The 21,820-nt window shown below is 41.7% G+C and overlaps 1 protein-coding gene across 6 annotated transcripts in view; it reads left to right on the top strand.

Annotated features, from left to right (window-relative positions):
- Positions 1–21,820, top strand: part of LOC308481901 (catenin delta-2) — a 221,982-nt gene that overhangs the window by 123,411 nt on the left and 76,751 nt on the right. For all 6 annotated transcript variants that reach the window (XM_081014726.1, XM_081014729.1, XM_081014728.1 and 3 more), the window contains 2 exons: positions 1,541–1,724; positions 17,703–17,820. In XM_081014726.1, the coding sequence (XP_080870852.1) occupies positions 1,541–1,724; positions 17,703–17,820 (302 nt within the window). The remainder of the gene's footprint in view (positions 1–1,540; positions 1,725–17,702; positions 17,821–21,820) is intronic.

Consider the following 21,820-nt stretch of genomic DNA (forward strand, 5'->3'; position numbering starts at 1 on the left):
GAGCACATGTTCTGCATTCAAAATCATCTCCAGGTTAATAGCTGGGAAAGAATACTGTGTCAGAAACCCTTGAGAACCCCCACCAATCCGAATAGACCATACAGGCCTGGATAGACCATTGATCTGACTTCGTATAAGGCATCTCTGAAAAGTTGGATTCAAGTAAACTGTATTTAAAGATACAGGACTTCTGTTAAGTCCATATTCACGACCAAGCTTCTATTAGAATTCATCTAGACAAATTGTAAATTTTAAAAGTTCACCTTTGTTTACTTAAGAATGCAAAACACCTCCCTGTAAACAAATTTCCATGCTGAAACACTTGGAAAACCCTAAGATAAACATGTATGTTGGTTTGTTGGTCTGTTGGTTTGTTGGTTTGCTTGCTTGCTTCCTTGTGGCTTTTTTAAAAGCAAACTTTCAGTATTATAGCACACAATTTTGTAGTTGAATATGAGGAACATATTCTTATGCACTCCTTACTTATCATGTGCATGTTTTTGGCATTGGCAACTGAATAGTAAACTTGCCCGAACTCTCTTCCAAAGATAAACAGATACAGAGAGCTGGAACTGACATTTTAAATTTGGAATTCTGTTTCTGAGGGTGTGCATGGTTTTTCCCCCTGCCTAGGGTTGTGTGTGATCTTAATTCTTTGAGAAAGGGCGACCTCCATCATTTCTGTGAAAAGATGACATCAGCAGAATTACTCCAGAGGGAGTCTTTCCTGCTTAAGTCTCCCTCAGCTGGTGATCCTAAATACAACTGTTTGACAATAACCTGTAGCAAAATACATTTCACAGCCTTGCCCGATTCTTCTAAGTGTGAAATATATTCTTTAAGTGTTCTTTTATCGTTATTGTTATTCCCTGTTTTGCATGTGATAACGTGAGATTGCAGAATTTATAGTTCTAAGGCACCTTGAACACTCCCTGGGTGTAAAGGCAGCAAAAGAATGAATTGAATTAAAATTAATTAATTAAGCTACAAAAGTAGTTGGCAAAAGGAATAGCAAAAGCAGTGTAAGCAGGATTTGGGTCTGTTGTGGCCTGTTCTGGCCCTTCCCATAGCAGAGTCCACCCCTGCAAAAAAAATCTGCACTATCATGTGCCGTCAAGAAGCTCTGTGTCCTCTGCTTGTTCAAGTTATTGTAGCACCTGCACATTTTCCATTAGTTGAGCCTCCTCAAACAGTATACAGCGCAGTACCCTTGCCTGAATGGGAGACCGCTGGCTGCACTCCCCTCAGTTTCTGTGGCAGAACAATAGGTCATTGAATACAACAAGCTACATTCTAATGATGATTCGGGGGGGGGGGTTATAGCCACAGTACATTAATGGAACCTCCACTGTTCCTGGTGGGTGGGGAGCAAACAGCAGAGGTGGGCCTGTTGTTTACATGGCCTGCTTGTGGGCTTTCTGGAAGCACCTGGTTCCTTTTATGTTCTTAGGATGATTGTGTTGATTTACTTGTGTGTGGTAGCATTTCTTTCTGTTAAGTAATGTCAACAATTGTTTATTTGATTGATAATTGCTTTTAGGAGTTCTCTGGAATCTGTCATCTTGTGATGCACTAAAAATGCCAATTATCCAGGATGCCCTTGCAGTGTTGACCAATGCAGTGATCATTCCTCATTCAGGATGGGAAAACTCCCCACTCCAGGATGACCACAAAATACAGCTTCATTCATCACAGGTGCTGCGCAATGCCACTGGGTGCCTAAGGTGAGTTCTGATAACTTAAGCATTGGATATGTTCTTATGCTGAATTCTCTCTTCTTCCCTTAGCCTCCCAGGGACATTGGGTGGTATCCAAGTAAGTCATACTCAGAGTAGACCCGCCTTACTGAACGGACTTAAGTTAGTCATAGTCTGAGTACGACTTAGTCGGCTACACCCATAGAATCAATATTATCACTTCAGTCTTCCATCCATTCAACAAAAGTCTGTAGCATTTTTACTCTTTCGTTGAAATGTCATAGTAGAATTGTAGAGTTCGTGCCATAAACTAAGTATTTAGAGGTGCTCTGAACCAATAGCTGTAGTATGTGGTACTGATGGTTTTCTACTGTGGGTCTACAGTGAGTACAACCTGCGGGTACAACAGTGGGTACAACTTGCGAAGCACAAAACCCAACAATTTAATAATCCTATTCCCCACATTCTTGCCATGGAATGGAGCAGCAGCAAAAGTGCCTGACAGATCACCATCCGTGGTTGATGGGTGGGGTTGTGTTTGACCAAGTGGGTTAAAAAAAAAAAAAACACCTGCACAGGCCTGTGGGTTAAAATTACTGTCACTTGCTTTAAAATTCCTGTTATGTATCTGAATTTGGGTGCAAATCAACTTCAGTGTTTGCACAAGAAAAGAACAGGTGTGTATAAGATCTGGTGTATAAGCAGTAAAAATATTATGAACGAGTGACATTTTAGTGTAATCACGTCAATATGTTTTATGCGTAGTGATTTGTAAGTGGAATCAGGTAGATGAATAACAAAACTGAGATTGCAAATTTACTTAATTCAGGGTGAAGCCTTTAATCTTGTTCTCACAAACAGGTTGAATGAGACACCTCGGTTAGATTGCTACCTCCCCATGATTTTGGCTAGATAATCCGTGCAACTTCATCCAGTGAGCAGGCGACTGGGAGTGAAGGGCAGCAGAGGAGTCGATTACCGTATTTTTTGCTCTATAAGACTCACTTTTTCCCTCCTAAAAAGGAAGGGGAAATGTGTGTGCGTCTTATGGAGTGAATACAGGCTGCGCAGCTATCACAGAAGCCAGAACAGCAAGAGGGATCGCTGCTTTCGCTGCGCAGCGATCCCTCTTGCTGTTCTGGCTTCTGGCATTCAGAATATTTTTTTTCTTGTTTTCCTCCTACAAAAACTAGGTGCGTCTTATGGTCTGGTGCGTCTTATAGAGCGAAAAATACGGCACTTTAAATACATCCTCAGCATTACAAATATATCTTGTGCTAGTGTGTGTTTTTTTTAATAATTGATGAATGTGAAGTTCGTATGGCAAAAAGATAAGTATCACAAAGGCAGGGTGCTGGACAGTGACCAGGATCACTCATAACATTGAGCCATGGTTAGAATGAACTGGAGCTTAGTGGAAGCACAAAGCATGCTAGTTCACACTCATGCACAGCTCATGGTTTGTTTGGAGAGGAACAAACCACAAGCCCTGGGTTCACATGTCACAGTAAACCAGACTGTTTCCCAGCAGTGTAGAAGTCGGGTGGGAGGAGCAAAAGGCCTGTGTTCACACGTAACTCTATTTTAATTATGGTTTAATGTGGCATGCAAACCAGGCCAATAACTTCACTTCCTTGAGTAGTGGTCCTCTGTTGAAATATGACTTTCCAACCAGTTGTAATCCTGCATCCAACATTGCTATTGAGTTAAAAGCATTGCTGAGGTTTCCACATACCTGCATGCTATTGGTTTTTCCTGGCAATTTAACTGGGGTTCACATCTTCCCTTGGGGAAGGGCCACAGCTCAATGGTAGAGCATCTGTCTTGCATGCAGAAGGTCACAAGTTCAATCCCAGGTAGGGCTGTGAAATAACCCTGCCTTAAACCCTGGAGTGCTGCTGCCAATCAACTGCTGCCAGTACTGAGCCAGATGGATCAATTTTCTGATTTGGTGTAAGGCAGATTTCTATATTCATTCCTCCCTCTCAGGTTGTTCATATCTTCCTCAGACCTGGTATCTAGGATATGTGTCCTGATCTGGTGGGAATGGCTACCTTTTGTATTGATGCATTTTAAAAACGTAGACCTTACATAATAAGGTAAAGGGACCCCTGACCGTTAGATCCAGTCGTGACCGATTTTGGGGTTGCGGCGCTCATCTTGCTTTATTGGCCGAGGGAGCCGGCGTACAGCTTCCGGGTCATGTGGCCAGCAGGACCAAGCCACTTCTGGTGAACCAGAGCAGCGCACGGAAACGCCGTTTACCTTCCCGCCAGAGCGGTACCTATTGATCTACTTGCACTTTGACGTGCTTTCAAACTGCTAGGTTGGCAGAAGCAGGGACTGAGCAACGGGAGCTCACCCCGTCGTGGGGATTCGAACCGCCGACCTTCTGATCGGCAAGTCCTAGGCTCTGTGGTTTAACCCACAGCGCCACCTGCGTCCCTAGACCTTACATAAATAACTATCAGATCTAATTTTATGCAAAGACAGCAAAATATAATCTATAATACTGGTTACAGTCATATGTGGAACTTTATCTTTTATTTGTAATGGAGAAGTAGAGGAGAGTTATGGGACACATAAAATATTTCTGTTCTCATCAATATTTCTGTTCTTTGTTTTCTAGTTATGGCTGTTTGTAGCAAACCAGTGTCTGCAGGCTTTGATTCTTGGCAAATGCCAATGCTGTGGGCCCTTTTTTGCCCTTTCAAATCTCTATTGTGTGTGGCTTCTAAATAAAACACTTTAGAGACTTTTTCTAAGTGGGTTGTTAAGCTCATTGATTTCAAATGCATTTCAAGATTTAGGCCACAATCCAGGAAGCCACAGGAATAACAAGCACCAAGGTTTTTCCCTTCTCTGGGTTTTTTGTTTGTTTGTTTAAAGAACAGAAGCCCCCAATTCTATATGGTAAATACCTTTTTCAGATTCCAAAACATTTGCATTATATCTGCAGAGAATTCGACAACAGTTTGTGATGCACAGGGATTCTGCTGCTCAAAGACCAAAATAGTTGAAGCCCTGCCGAGCAAGCTCAAGCCCTTAGCTGAACCTCCCTGGATTATGGCTTTAGGCTACCATCTTCAAAAGCCTGCACCAGGAATATTTTCATGCATGCTCGACAGAAGTTGCCCATCAGGAAAAGATGGAGTGAGCTGCATAGTGTTCTAACTTCCTGTATAGTTCATTCAAAATCAGTCTGTCTTTAAGTTAGGCAACGATGGCTACAGCCAGTTTGGCAAAACTATTTGCTGCATTGTCGTTTTATACAATTAGCATGTATAAGTTGCAGTTGAGAAGACTGTATGATTGAATTCTCCCCTTTGAAAGTTCACATGGAAAACTTGCATAACAGGTGCCAATTACAAGAAAGGAGATGCTGACTAAGCCTTCTGAAAGTAAGAGCTGTTCGACAGTGGAACAGACTCCACCAAGAGGCAGTGAACTCTCCTTCCTTCCTTGGAGATTTTCAAGCAGATTGGATGGCCATCTGTCATGGATGCTTTAGCTGAGATTCCTGCATTGCTGGGGTTGGACTAGATCACATGCAAGGTCCCTTCCAACTCTACAATTCTTTGATTCTGAAGGAGCGTCTCCACCCCCATCGTTCTACCCAGACACTGAGGTCCAGTACCGAGGGCCTTCTGGCAGTTCTCTCGCTGCAAGAAGCCAAGTTACAGGGAACCAGGCAGAGGGCCTTCTCGGTGGTGGCGCCCTTCCTGTGGAACACCCTCCCACCAGATGTCAAAGAGAAAAACAACTACCAGACTTTTAGAAGACATCTGAAGGCAGCCCTGTTTAGGGAAGCTTTTAATGATTAATAGACTATTGTATTTTAATATTCTGTTGGAAGCCGCCCAGAGAGGCTGGGTATAAATAAAAAATATTATTATTCTTATTCTATAAAAGTGCAACATAGATTTATTCCCATGTGCCGCCTTTTGTGTGTGCAATTCGAACTCCCTTATTCACACACACAAGTACAAATATGTGTGTGCAGTGTAATCTGAAGCAATACAGTCCAGGAAAAGCTGTACTACTTGATTCTACTGCTTTTTTAAGGTGGCCCAAAGTTATGTCTTTCATAAGGATTAGCAATTACTGCATTTTAATTTGTATTCCAAGTGCCCCTTGTGAACAGATATCACTTCTGCTTGCTGATATTCAGGGGGAGGAGGGATGCTAGTTTCTGCTGAGTTCCTCTGTGGCTGAAGGCCCCCCATACTATGGAGGGGTGTGGGGGTTGTGGCAGGAAGGGAGCCCCAAAGCTCTGTTGCATGCACAGAATTCCGTGCGCAGTTCTTTGGATTCAAGTCAGTGGTATACTGTATCTTAACTGAATCGAAGCACATTAAATCAGTATTCTTTTATAAAGACTATTAAACCAACAAAATAGTTCTATTAGTGCAAGCACTTTTAACGGCACAGTGGAATTCCACTGCCTTCTTTCCCCACATGACTCCTAAAACTGCTCTGGGGCTTCCCCCAACCACCCAGAAAAGATTTAGGGGGTCTGCAGGAAAAGTAGAGGGCAGGGAAGTTTCATAGCACAGCTAGAAGTCCTTGCAGTAGCAGAACTGTTAGATACCACCCTTTGTCACATAGTGCTGCTCCTTGATGTTTCCTTTAAACTGTGTTCTTCTTGCCCTATTCTCCAAATTTACCCTTTTCTTGATTCTTTTTTAAGAGTGAGATGAATGAACAGGCACTTGGTTTCCATTTTGCCAGGTCCATCATCTTCTTAGCTTAGATCAGTGAAGACACTGAATATTTGCGAGTTACCTCTGTGGAGATGTCACTCTGACTTTTAGCATCATATGGCTGAAAAGAAAAAGAGGTCCAACTCATAGCTTCACATAGATTACTGTACAGCATACCCACAGTTTACACTGGGTTATGTTCAGAGGATAGCAGCTAAAGCCAAAATCACGTACAGTCATACCTTGGATCTTGAACGGCTTAGTTGCCAAACATTTCGGCTCCTGAACGATTGAAAACCGGAAGTGAGTGCTCCGGTTTTCAAACGAATTTCGGAAGCCAAACGTCCAGCACAACTTCCGATTGGCTGCAGGAAGCTCCTGCAACTAATTGGAAGCCGCGCCTTGGTTATCAAACGTTTTGGAAGTCGAACGGACTTTCGGAATGGATTCCATTTGGCTTCCAAGGTATGACTGTATAGTTAAAACACATTGGGTACAAGGGTGAGTGCGATTGCTAAAGTTATCCCCACGGACGCCCGACCACTTTCTGCTCTCTTTTAATTTTTTTTTTAAATGTTACCAGCTGAATAAAGCTGAATGCACACAAGTTTAATGCGTGCAAGTTGCAGGTCTACTGTATACTGTATTTTATCTTCCAATGATATTGTGGGCTCAGATTTTGTTGGGGGAAAGGAGGGGAATAAGGTGAAAGGGAGAGAGTTTTGGTTTTGTTGGAAGTAAAAATAAATGAATTTTAACACCACCGTGGCTAAAACAAATGCACTTTAACAAGTGCTTTACATTTTAAGATGTGCTGTGAATGGAATTACCATTTTCATTGCATGTTTATTCTTTTTATTTGTTTTCCAAAATTGTATAGAGCACCTCTCATCCAAAGCCCCAACTTTATACACAGCCCAAGGGACAAATCCATATAAAATGCTTTAAAATAGGCCCAATTATGAAATTACTTACATTCTGGCAACTTTCAGTTATTTAATTTTTATTGCCCTTGCATCTCTGCTGCTCACTGCTTTTAAATTCAATTATAGTTATTTAGATTCTTTTAGTATTGTCATCCATAGCTGAAAATATTGGATTTCTTACTAACAGGCTTTAAGCCAGCAGCAAAATATATTATGCACTTAGCACTCCTATTCTGAAGTTAATAAATGCCAACTAAAATTCAATGCTTTCTTAGAAGCAAGAAAGTAGATAGGATTAGCAACACAAATGGAACATTTCCAGAAGGAAAATTTAAAAATCAGCTATTACTTTTCTCCCTAATCCCACCTGCACACCTGCCCCACTCTGATCTAGTGTCTACCTAATACTAGGCCAAAGCATGACTTAGCACAAGTGAGAAAACATGCACAGTATCCCAGAAAGGAGATTGTGGCCTGTTTGCTGCCCTTGGATTGCTTTGTTGTCATGCTGGATTAAGCCATGCTTTGGGTTCATGATTCTATTATATGAAACTGGGCTCATGGCTTAGCTTTCTGTAGGCAGTCCATGATTTGTAACAAAGATTTGCCCTATGCTTTACAGATCTTAGTTTGTCTGGGAGAGCTAAACCACAAGCTGAGGTTGAGACGACATACTAAGCCAAACAGTGATCATTGCCTCAATGGGACACCATTTTATGTTTCTCTGCGCTTACCAAAGGAAACACTAGCCTAGACACTAATGAATAAAGAATTGGGATTCTTAACTGATAGCTCACTGCAGGGTCTGAACTTAGGGTCATTGGAAAATGTTTTGTAAGAGAAACTAAACTTTTATCTTTTCTTTTTTTCTTAAAAAAATGAGTTTCCATGTTGCTACAGAGATGCTTTCAGAATTTGTGCTGCATTTTCTAAAACACAGTACGAACGTCTGCCTCGTCCAGCGTCCATTCTGGCGAACGTCCACGGCAAACCCGGAACTACTGGAACAGGTTACTTCCGGGTTTGCTGCTCATGCATGCACAGAAGCGCTAAATTGCGCTTTGCGCATGCGCAGAAGCACAAACCATTCTGCGCACATGCGCAGACGCGGCACTTTGCCCTACGTCCTTATCAACTAGCGGCTGGGGCTCCGGAACGGATCCTGGTCGCAAAACAAGGTGCAACTGTAGTTCTGTCCTTATGAGGTTGTTTGCACTTGAATTCAGTCATGGATTTCAGGTGAAAACAAAATCAGCCAATATGTGGGGCTTTCTCCCCTTCTGCTCCTGCCAAATGATCCATATACATTCTCTCTAACAGATGTGTATTACATACAAAATCTGCAATGTAAGATGCTGTAGTGTAGTATATTCATTCCCACAGGGGTGACCATGTTAGTCTGTTGAAGCAAAAACAACGAGGAGTCTGGTGGTACCTTAAAGACGAATAGATTTATTGTGGCAATATATAAGTCATCTGAAACTAAATATTCTTGACATCAACCTAATTACTTGGCTATATGTTGAGCCTTGGTTATCCTCAGCTGCTCTTGTTCTCATGCTTTTATTCTAGTTGTCAAGTGAAGTGTGCTTCTGAAAATGCAGAAGCAATAATTTCTGTGACATGTTATATCACTTTACTGAACTTTTAACCTGACTTGTTCTCAAAAAAGACAACATATGAATAACCAAGGAGAATCCAGCCACATCAGCTTGTACATGCAGGTTGACATCACAGATGTTCCTGCCTGGGTACTCTTAATCATAAAAGGGTTTTCCTTCCTGTACTTCTGACCATAAAAGGGTATTCCTGTTCCTATACTCTTATCTTGGAGCAAGAGGTCACCAACTCCAAGAACACACTCTGGCACTGGACTAGGTCTGTGCATCAGAGTGTGTTAAGATAAGACCCAGACATGTCATCCCTACTCCCCTGGAACAGCCAAGGTCATCCATTGCCGTGACTGATAAAGGAGAGAGCTTTGTTTATACAGCTGTGTTCTTGTTATGCATTTGCTCAACAGCTCAAGTTAATGCATTTTAGAAATGCTCCTTTGGAGAAAGAAGAAAAGGGGGGTTTTGGGTCCCGTTTCAAACTGACTGCACAGAAACCCATTCCTTCAGCACTACTTCCCTGCATAGAGCAATCACGCTATCATGAAGGTCAAGCCGTTGATTTGGAGTTTACTGAAACACAGTATACTGAAATTGTACTGTAGATGTGACGCTCCTGTTGTTCTGGGTGGAAGACGTTACACTCATTTGGAAGTCCTAACTGAATCAGATTGTTTTCAAGTGGTAAAGTGAAGGTTTGATGTATTGTGTGTTGAACTGTCTCACCCATCTTATTACGATACAATATTAAAACAACATACAGACTTTGTGTCCATACATTTCTGGTAAGATATTTTGTAATCAGCTGGCTTTGTAGGGGCTCACTTATCCAACATGGTGGATGCTTTCATGGTGTAGGATTTCTCAAATTATATTTGGAAGGTGTCTTCACTGCACAACAGACTCCCTGGCAGGACTCAAAATATGTTACTGAGCTTACCAGACTTACTTCTTCAACACCAAATTGTATATGATTCTTTGCCTCCACAATGAGATGATAAGAGTATTTATCTGCTTGAAAAAATGTGATAGGGGATATGATAAATGTAATTACTTTCATTACCATGAAGAAAAATATTTGATTTTCACTGGTGCTGCAAAGAAACTGGCCAGGGCCCTCTCATAGCCATATCTGGGTGGTAGGCTATTTAGGACTGCTTCCTCCTAGAAATTCACAGTCAACTGGATTCCAGGACACTTTGCAGAATGTAGTTCCTAACCTTGATTGCTGTCCTTTTAAAGTCTTGCTGAACTTTGGAACTGCAAACTGATTGGATATTGGCTATAACTAATAGCTTCAGGCCTGCAGAAAGTTCCAAAGCTCCATTTTGTGAGGTTTATGGCGCTTGCAGAATTTGATCTAATTAATATGTGTATCCTGTTTCTGCTACTTAGAAAGCAACCTCCTAGCTCTCTACCACTTTCCATTGTTTTTGCACCAAAAGGCAAATGTTAAGCATCCCTAAATGTTCTAGACATTCTAGAGGATGGCTAGGCTATATAGTAGCCTCCAGGTGTCATAGACTACAAAATCTCCTCAAGCAGTGTGTTCAATGGTAAGAGCTGATGGGATATTGCCCGGCCCAGAACTTTTCCTATTTCTTTCTAGAGACAGAAACTTTTCACAGACCTGAAATGCAGATTACCGTATTCTTCGCTCTATAGGACGCACCGGACTATAGGAGGGGGAGAGCAGGAAAAAAAAAATCTCCCCCTCTCTGCTCAGTGCCCCTTCAGCGAAGTGGCAGGAGAAATGGAGCCCCTTCCATTTCTCCACCCGCTTCACTGAAGGGGCGCTGCGCAGAGAGGGAAAACTGTGCAGCGCCTCTCCAGCGAAGCGAAGCCTGGAGAGCAAGAGGGATCGGTGTGCACCGACCCCTCTCGCTCTCCAGGCTTCAGGCGGCTATCCTCAAGCCTTCGGAGCGCAGCGGGAACTCCTGCTGTGCTTGGAAGACTTGCGGATAGCCGCCTGAAGCCCCCAGAGCGCAGCGGGAGTTCGCACTGCACTCCAGGGGCTTCAGGCAGCTTCAGCGAAAGCAATGCGAAGCCTCCGGAGCGCGGGGGGAGCTCTCCCTCTGCACTTCGCGTTGCTATCGCTGAAGCCAAGGAGCCTGCATTCGCTCCATAAGACGCACACACATTTCCCCTTAATTTTTGAAGGGGAAAATGTGCGTCTTATAGAGCAAAAAATGCGGTAGATTAGATTAGTACTTTCAGGACTGGCTCAGTTGTCAAACACTTAAATACTTAATGTGAATTAACCAAGCTAATGACATCAATTTGTAAATAGATTTTTTTTTTTTAAATGAAGAGAAGAAACCTTGGCTACAGATCATGGTTAGCAAGGGGGGAGCTTAACCATGGGCAAAGGTTCAGACAACACCCCATGCCAAACCTTCTCTTAGCTCAGTGTACCACAGGATTATGAAAAAGACCAGGAAGCAGCAGAGCAGCTGCAAGCAGTTTTCTCTCTCGCATGCTGGCTATTTCGTTTTAACAGCTAATTTTAGTTGATGCTCTGGTCATTTTGCATTAGTCTAGAGACAATGTTATTTTGTGTAGCTAGGACATGTCTGCTAGCATTATCTGCCTTTACCGTAAAATTTAGGGCCTGGGATGGGAAAGATTTTAGAGGCCATGTTAAGTTCTTATGGCATACTTTTAACATAAATGAAATATGTCGTGCTGAATATTTGTAACAATGGCGGGAAGAAGCCTCAATAGAGTCCTGAAATTTGTATGAACTGTGTCAGGAATCTCCCTAAGGACTGCATCTGTGCAAAACATTCTATTTTACTTTATTGCATTTTTAATTCATTTGCAGTTATTTGCTGCTCAATGCAGTCCAGTGAGTGCACCGGGACGCAGTGCAAAAAATTATTACGCAGTAGTGAAGTCTTCAGTGTTTTAACTCTGGGTTACAACAGAAGGCAAGCAGTTAACTATGGTTGCAAAAATAATATTCACAATAACATTAAACCTTTTTTATCACATTATGAATGAGTAAAAAAATTGGCTCGAGGTCTGTAGCTGGCAAAATAAATCTTGCCATGACCAGAGAAGTTGCTGTAGTATGAGAAGCCAACAAGACGTAAATTGTCTGCATATCTGACCAGTTTGCTTCCCCTTAAGGAGTGGTTCTAAAAATTTAGTTCAAGTCTCCGAAAAGGTTGGGCAACAAAACAATGCAGCTAAGAAGAACTCTTTAAGGAACAACCATAACATTGCATTTGGTGTAGAAGTCTTTGGAATGGAATTGAGCCTTTTCATTAAGACCCAGCTTTCGTTTGCTCAAAGGGACACATTTTAGGTAGCCTGGTCTTTCAAAGACAGGATGCCTGAAACCAGTATTTAAATGTTCTAACAATAATCGCAAAAAGGGAAGGTAGGGTACTTCTTATCAAGAGATTTATTAAGGTCCCAGATATTTGCTCCGTAAGAAAAACATGGTGTAAGTTTTCATTTCAGCACAGCAGAAAGCCAGTATTTCTTTTATTTATTTCTTATCAATGTATTTTGAATAAGTTATTATTATTTTTTTAGAACTGCAAGCTGCCTTGAGAGTTCTAACTGAAACGAAGGGTGAAATGTCATGTTTTATGAATGAGCTTTAAATGATGGGCTGTATTCAACATAGCACTTACTTAAGTAATTCCATCAGCACAAATGATTTCTGTTAGCTCCACAGAATGCCCTCCTCTATCCTCCCCCCCTTGGACCTCACCCCATCTGTTATAGGGGTACCCCCAACCCTCTGGCGCAGATTGGAGAAGGGTGATGGGCATGAGGAAAATGAATATACTGACAACCTAGCTCTATACCCCTCAAGTCAATGCAGCTGTTGTCTTAATTTCAGTACATCTGGCTATCTAGTTTTGGCTTTCTGTTTCATCTTCCATAAACTTCAGTCTTCTCTCACATAAAATGCTGTATTTTTCACTCTATAAGACGCACCAAGCCATAAGGCGCATCTAGTTTTTGGAGGAGGAAAACAAGAAAAAAAAATATTCTGAATCCCAGAAGCCAGAACAGCAAGAGGGATCTGGCTTCTGGGATAGCTTCTTGCTGTCCTGGCTTCTGGAATAGCCATGCGCAGCCTCTCCTGGGCAGCGGGAAGAAGCTAGGACAGCAAGCGGGGCTCCGTTCCTCCTCCTGCTTTGCACAGAGAGGGAGAGCTGCGCAGCGCCCCTTCAGCGAGGCGGGAGGAGGAACAGAAGGAGCCCCTTATGTTCCTTCTCCCGCTTCGCAGGAGAGGCACTTCGCTCAAGGGGCTATGCGCAGCTCTCCCTCTGAGCAGCGCCATTCGCTCCATAAGACGCACTCACATTTCCCCTTATTTTTAGGAGGAAAAAAGTGTGTCTTATGGAGCGAAAAATACGGTAGGTTGGATGAACTGCACATTTCTTTACTGATATATATATTTATTGTTGTGATGTACATTGTATCCTTCTCTTGACTTGAAGAATTAAGAAAGTTCCAGTTTTAGCCTTGCGGTACTGGGGCCGATTTCCGATAAATAAACATAGCAGTCATGTGAAATAATTCTGCCTGGCGGCTGCCTCCATTTTAAAAACCATGCAGGTGGCATGACTTGCCATTCAGGAAAGCCTTCTGTCAATTTCCTCCATCCCTCTTTCTCCCCACCCACTCTTGTTGGTGTGAAAAATCAGAATGTGTGCAGCCTATGAATGCTCCCTGTCTCCACCTTCATGAAAGGTCAATATATCTAAGCCAATGTACTATACTCGATTATCTTATGTAAATATAATTGCTACTTATAATACCGAAATTTCAGTATTAACTTACAGAACTGAATTTCAGCATGAATAACACATGCAAAGACAATCAAGCTGTTATTGCAGAGAAAGCTAATCAGAATGGTTGAATTGTACCTGATTGGAAATAATCAGCAGAAAATGTAATAAATATTAACACAGTTTCAGAGATTTACTTGGATTACATCTGATTAACTTTCTTTTTCTTCTTGATAGAGCACTCAAATGACTAGAAAAAGAGGCGGGGTGGATGAAAATGTATTTGAGTATTAACAGTTTTACAAAGCAAAGACATAATTTATCGATATCTAGTTATAGTTTGTGTTCTAAAAATAATACAGTAATGACTCTTTTAAGAAAACTAGTTGATGCTGTCACAATGTTTTCCCCTTTCAAAACAATCGAAACCAATTGCAACTCTTTTTTTTTAACAAACTATGTTATTGGAAAATCCAAACAAAATTAAGTACTCATCAGCCTAATTTATTTAAATAGGAGAGGATTAAGCATATGCTTCTCTTTTTGATCAAAATCAAATGTGTTCTGTTTTATTTTTCATTGCTTTTTCTTCTTCTTAAAACGGGAGATAATACTGTGCACGCCCCTGTCCCATTTTCATCTTTCTTTATATTTTAGCTCAGCTTCCCCATACTTTACATGCCCTGGTCTTCTAGAACATGTGAAGCCCTCCTCTTCCTTACACAGATATTGGTTGCTGAAAAGTTACACTGTATGTTTGGGACACATGCCCAGACAAGGTTGTGTGTGTATGTGAATGCAAGATAAATGTGCTACTTCTCCCCAAGAATGCTGGGTATGAATGAATGAATGAATGAATGATTGTGCTTACTGGCTTCCTGTTCTGCCTGGTGCAATGCTATTGTTTCAAAGCACACCCATGGTAAGAAAGTTTGTGTGAAAACACTCCCAGGGCAAAAACAGCACAGGGAGGGGGAATTGGTGCAAAATAGCTAAAGTGCCCTATTTATTTGTGCTGGATATTAATGGAATAATATTTAATCTTAAAACATTTAAAAACAAGTGCCTTGTGCTTTTGTCAGTTTAAACCAGTGTCTCCTGAAGGAGCGTCTCCACCCCCATCCTTCTGTCCGGACACTGAGGTCCAACTCCTAGGGCCTACTGGCGGTTCCCTTGCTGTGAGAAGCCAAGTTACAGGGAACCAGGCAGAGGGCCTTCTCAGTAGTGGCACCTGCCCTGTGGAACGCCCTCCCACCAGATGTCAAAGAGATAAACAACTACCAGACATTTAGAAGACATCTGAAGGCAGCCCTGTTTAGGGAAGCTTTTAATGTTTAATAGACTATTGTATTTTAATATTCTGTTGGAAGCCGTCCAGAGTGGCTGGGGAAACCCAGCCAGATGGGTGGGGTATAAATAATAAATTATTATTATTATCTCTGCACTCGTGAAAGTGTGAGGTTTGCTGCTTCTTTCCCCCCTCTCCAGTTAGGTAGGATCCTGCCTCCACGCTTTCTCTCACAGGAAAAATGCTTACTTTTGAAATGAAAGTTCAGTGTATAATAATTCTGAGCGTAGGCTTCTCTCCTCTCCTCAAGTGGCTACAACCAGTTGAAAATATTGAGCTATTTCGCATACACCCTTGTTCTGTAATTATGCAACAATTACTGTTAGGAAACCTGTTGTAACAATTACCTGAAGTGACAGAACTATGGGATATTTTGTTCCAGAAACTGAAATGCACTGTTATTTGCTTGGTACCCATTACTCTAGCTCAGGTGGCACATGAAAATATTTTCCTGGTCAGCCCATTTTCCTTAAGATGCATTTTGGTTGCACTCTCTTGTTTTCCTATTGCTGATCCTCAAGATTCCAACACAGAAAACTTGACTCCTGGTGTAGACATTCTTGTTAGTCATTTCTGTATATATTTCCTGGTTCTAAAATCCAACACCATTTTTCTACTTTGAGGTTACATTGATGTAAGTTCACACTGGGCAAGAGATTTATCAAGAAAGCAATTTCTTTAAAACCAAGTTGGGTCATTCCATAGCAAGTGGTCAAACTTTTCTACCTCATGTCATCCAATTTTCTTAATATTTTGTACACTTGTTGAATGACTTGATTGATTTTATTGTTTGCAGCTAATGGGCTAATGCAATTGCAGCTAATGGACCAATACAATATGAATACAAATTGCACAGCTGCAAAACAAAACTGTATGTACAAAATATGTGATCCCATTGAGATCCCAATATGAAATTTTGCAGGTAGCTTTTAGAAATATTACATAATCAATACAATTTTTTAAAAATTTTAAGCCTAAATTTTTAATCACTTTTTAAAATTTTGTAGCTTAAATTAAAAAATTAAAGTAGGTCCATCATGTGACATATAATATTAAAGCCCATGAAGTCCTGAAGAGATTGGTGTTTTTATTTTTGACATATCTCAATTCTGGGCTGAGCTTTTAAAGCTTTTGTGTAGTCTAGCAAGGCCAAAATTGTCAATTTTTTTTTTTAAATTTCAGACCCTCATAACTCACAAACAGGATGAGATTAAAAAAAAGTTTAGAGTCAAACTTAGTTTTGATCATTCAACAAATGTACAGAATATTAAGAAAATTGGATGACATGAGGTAAAAAAAAGTTGGATCACTTGATATGGAATGACCCAGTTGCATGTAATCCTTGTAGCCTGGGTTAGTTACTCTGAAAGTTGCTCTAAAAACTGGAGGACATGGTATTATGGGCTGGTGTCAGAAAAGAAAGAACCCTGGTTTTAATTCTCTACAAAATATCGAAGGTCACATTGCATAAATGTTTTCATTCATAAAGGTATAGTAAAATGCTTTGCTCTTTCTTGCCTTCCCCCTTCCAGTACTTGCAGCCTCTTTGCTGCAAACCCTGCTTCATTCATAATAGCTGTGCTTCATGGTTCTTCCAGGCTGTGGGATCATGAATCCTAGGGCCATGTTCTCAAACAAATGAAGGACAGGGCCAATGTGTCTTAGCCAGTTCACTCCAACAAACAAGTGTGTATCTTAGAATGTGCCCCAAAGATTCTGGAGTACATTCCAGGACACAATCTCTGCTGAACTGCTCTTAGTGCTGGCAGGTAAGTCAACTCTGGGAACAATATTCATCTGCCATCTCAATTGTTGCCGTGTTGCTAATGAAGAATCATAGAGTAGGACTTGCTGACTACTGGAGCATTGGTTGGGATGAAAACCATGGAGGTAAGGGGGAGGGAATCCAGGGCCCAGCCTCTTGCTCACCTCATGGCAATGGAGGGCCTCCATCAAGGACTTTGGGTCAGCGAGCTGGAGGGAGAACGTTGGCCTGCATAACGGGGGCCTGTGGAGACAAACAGCCACAGAAATGGAATCCTAGACTTATATTCTCTGTTGTCATTTAGTGCTAACTTGAGTGTGCCATATTTCTCCTTGATTCTGGCACTCAAATTTTAAAGTGGTATCTACCAGGCTGAGTTTTATTGATGGTATCTGAACATAAAAGCAGGGCTGGTGCTGTTTCAACACTGATACCTTCCAAGGCAATTAGATGGCGCCCAGGAGTTTTTAGAGCATAACCACTTTCAGGTGAATAACTGTTCCAAAGCTAGAAACGAGAAAAGATGCAGGGAAAAAGCTACCATTCTTGAACACTTGTATGTGTTACACATTGTGCTTTTCATCAGGGGTGGGGTTGGTGAAGGGATGGCTTTGACGTAAGAATTGTAAAAACACTTTTATTTTAAACAAGACTTGTGTTCCCTCCCCAAAGCTCTACCTTGTGTGTTAACTCAATTTTAAAAGTTCTCTGAGATCATGATAAAAGATCATAACGTGTGTGTTTTTCTTTTGAAAAGAGCATAGAGGAGATTCATTCACATATATAAACCTATCACAGCCAATGATCTTTTTTTAAAACAACAAAACTGTAGCATGTCCATTGCCAGGAACGAGTAGTGGAATGAGAAGATGGTGACCACTGTTGCTTTATCCTAGGAATGTCAGCTCTGCTGGAGAAGAAGCCCGCAGAAGAATGAGAGAGTGTGATGGACTTACGGATGCATTGCTGTACGTGATTCAGTCTGCTCTAGGGAGCAGTGAAATTGATAGCAAGGTTTGCCATCTTTGTTTTTATAGAAACAGTATTCTGAAGGGGGGGAAACCCACATTAAGAGAGGCACATCATACATCCTTCAGGTTGTAAGAATTAAATTTCAGAATCCTTTGCCTTTAAGGAAAGCCTTCACTTACTGTATGCTCATGTGAGGTATATGTCTGTCATTCTCTCAAATTCAGCCATAGTAGTGGCAACAGGTACTTAGCAGTTAAGCCAAAGGCTCAGACTTTGGGCCTTGCTAAGCCAAAGGGGTCTTCATGCACAGTGTGGGTATAAAAGGAGAACCTCTGGAAAACAGAGGTGAACCACCCTGAGATCTTTTGAGGAAGGGAAGCATATAAATCTAATAAATAAATAAGCAGCGTAAGAAGATATACTTGTTGTGCTGGACCTTGAATTGTCTCAATGAAGGTAAGCTATCTTGTCTGCCTGCCACAGTCTCTGCAGGAGCTAATATATCGGGATGGGGGGGGGGGGAGTTGTGTGCTTTTGTGGAGATTTTGTTTGATTATTTTTACAACTTAAATGTAGAGTTTCATTAATGAATGACTACGCAGCTTGAATTATAGAGAGGGCAATTCCTTTTGTTGATGTGTTTGATGGACATTAACTCTACTGATCACTGGGTACAGGTGTCGATGTTGCCTTTGTTTGGTTTTCATTGTTTATACTTTCTTAACCTTCGATATGATACTGTTTTTGATACAGCCAATATTTACGGTTATTCCCAGAATTTTTAAAAAATCGCCATGTGGGTTGGAAGGCGGAGGAGTAACTTAGCTGAAACAAAATGCTGCATATTCCTTTTTCTGTAAAATGGCAAGTGTTTCTGTAGGGCTTTATTTAAATTCTTCATACAGATAAACTAAGGTAAATTGGCAAAGCCTAATACTTACTCCCACAGGAACACCAGAAGCTTCCGAGTTTGGTCCATCTAGCATGGCATTGTCAACACAGACTGGCAGCAGCTGTCCAGGGTTTCAGGCAGGGGGAATTCCCAGCCCTCCTTGGAGATTCTGGCAAATGAACCAAGGACCTTTCGTAAGCAAAACAGATACTCCACCAATGAACTGCAGCCCCTGCTGAACATTAGTCTCAATTGGAATAATTTGGTGAAAATGTTAACAGCTTTGTTTCGTCAACATCATAACTTCATGCCCCCTCTAGGTTATCATCTGGCTTGACTCCGTATTTAAGTATGGCACACTCAACGTCCCTACACTTACATGACCCAATACATGAGCTTTATATCTCACCTGGACCCAAATTTTGAGGGATAACTCGTTTCAATATACAGTCGTACCTTGGGTTGAATGTGCTTTAGGATGAGCGAGTTTGAGTTGCGCTCCGCGGCAACCCGGAAGTAACGGAGCGCGTTACTTCTGGGTTTCACCGCTTGCGCAGACGCTCAAAATGACGTCACACGCATGCACAGAAGCGCCAAAACGTGACCTGCGCAGACACGGGTTACGTTTGCTTCTAGATGCAAACGGGGCTCCGGAACGGATCCCGTTCACATCTAGAGGTACCACTGTACTCATAAACATCACATGTAGATGTGACGATGAACGTGAGCGGAGGGTAGATATGGTGTGCAGTCCCACCATGCATGTATCGCTGGCAGGTCTGAAGACATGACCCCAGATCAGCAGGTGTAAAAGCATTAGTTAGCACTTGAAATAACTTCTGCATTAAGCAGTACAGTGGAACCTCAGTTTTTGAACGTTTCAGCTTTCAAACGCTGAGAACCTGAAGTAACTGCTTCGGTTTTTGAATGCTTTTCGGAAGCCGAACATGCCACACAGCTTCTGTTTTGAGTTTCCCTATTGTATTGAGGCTTCCATATTGAGTTTTCAGTTTTTGAACGTTTCGAAAGTCGAATGGTCTTCCGGACCGGATTACGTTTGAAAACCGAGGTTCCACGTTATCTGATAGTTAAATCATGGTTGCATGACAAGAAGGAAGAGCTTGTTTTACAGTAATGAAGTTTATCTTAGTTTATTTGTATGAAGAACTTAAATATATGTGTGACACTTTTCTTTCCCACAGCAAAGCTGCCAATATTAAATTTCAGCACCCTGGCTGAAGAGTGAAGACAGCAAAGCACTAGCTGTGGCTAGCATCCTTTTCCAGAATATTTTGCACTTCACATGTGTGTGAAGGACTGCTTCTTTTCACCTTTTGAACTTTTCAGATTGCTAGAAAATGCAAAACTGGCCCTTGTGTTTGAGTACACTTGGCAGCAAAAAGCAGCACTTCCTGAGCTGAAGCATCTTTGGTCTGCGAAATTTTATATGCATGGCCCAGTAATTGATGTGTGTGCAGATTACGGTATGTCATATAATAGCCTAAAATCAATTAGTGAGTAGTAAAACAACTCTAATCGGCCAGGTTATCATTGTAGTCAGGAACGCAATTCATGCAAAGCCGTTTCTGCCTGCCCCCTCCCCCCCAACAAAACTTCTGCTTCCTGCTGTCTCCATGAGCTGCATAAAAGCTGAATCGGTAGCTGCATATCAAAGCTTCTTGAATCACCTTGGCAAACAGAAAATGAGGCGTTGAAATGCTTCAGAACTGGATCTTCTGAACTCCTTCGGATCAATGAAATCCACGCTATTTCCTTACCAGGCACCCAGGAGAAGGAAAGAATTCTAAACCTTAGCAAAGTCTTCTGTTCTTAAGAAGATTCCCTTTTTCGGGTACTGTTCTAAATGAAAAAGAGTGTTCTATTGTATAAAACTGTAAATGAGGTACACTAGAGTCCCAGTTCCAGCAGCACACAGGAGAGAACAGAATGCCTGGCACATTAATTCATAGCATTTAGAATAAGGAAGAAGGGAGTCTTCAGAACCTGTTTGGATCAATGAAATCCATAGTTTTCTGTACACTGCTTTGCAGTTAAACGGCATATAAATTGTTTAAAGAAGATAAAATAAGTACTGTATTGGCCCAAATATATGCCGCACCCGGATATAAGACATACGGGGGGGGGGGGGGGAGAGACAATACCCGAATATAAGGCACTCCCTTAAAATTCCCATTCTGTTTTACCATGTGTCTGTTTCAGCAGCGATATCGTAAAAGCCTTTTAAAAAGTGAGGCTTATATTCAGGCCAATACGGTAATATCAGGGCCTGATAATCAGCATCTATTGCTTCAAAATACAGTTTATGTTTTGCTTTTGTTTTTTTTAAAAAATAACAGCTCAGAAAACGGGGCTGCAGATGGCATACTGAAACGCGGTACTACTGTTGCGAACTAAGTTTTTATTCCTGCGAAGCAGCATATGCATTGATAGTGCCATCTACTTCCTCCTCTAAAGCTAATATTATCGCAGACATCTAAGAACCATTGTACACACACTGGACACATGTGGACCTTTCTCAAGCAGCTTCATGACTTATGAAGCCCAGTATGAGCCCTACAGACCATGCCTGCCTCAGTCCTCCCTCCCTTCCATCAAGCACCAGCTTCAGCACACAGCTCTAGCTTATTAACCAACATTAAACCAGAATTTCCTGGTTGCAGCCAAGATCTCCACACATTAAACCAAGTGCAGCAGGAAGTGGTGAGTGACGGAGGAGGAGTATGCATCTACTGTGGTCTCCCATGGCATCATAAACCACGATGATCTAGGTATCATCAGCATAGAGGTGGTATGGAAAGCCAGATTAGAGAAGACCAAAAGAAGAGAGTTAGATGAGAGAAAGTCAAGGCAAGTGGAAGCAAGAAGCCACCAAGAGCTCTATTTATTTATTTTTTTCAAAATAGGTAAGGCGCTGGCAGGTTTGAATGTGGTAAGGAAAGAACCAGAGGAACGAGATACAGTCATACCTCGGGATAAATACGTTGAGCGCTTTTGGGTTGCGGAGCGCGTTACTTCCAGGTTTTGCCCCTCGCGCATGCGCAGATGGTCAAAATGATGTCACACGCATGCGCGGAAGCAGCGAAACTCGACCCGCGCACACGCAGACGTGCTGTCGCGTCTTATGTTCTG

Source organism: Podarcis pityusensis (assembly GCF_964106645.2).
Source record: "Podarcis pityusensis genome assembly, chromosome: 7".
Classification (NCBI taxonomy): domain Eukaryota; kingdom Metazoa; phylum Chordata; class Lepidosauria; order Squamata; family Lacertidae; genus Podarcis; species Podarcis pityusensis.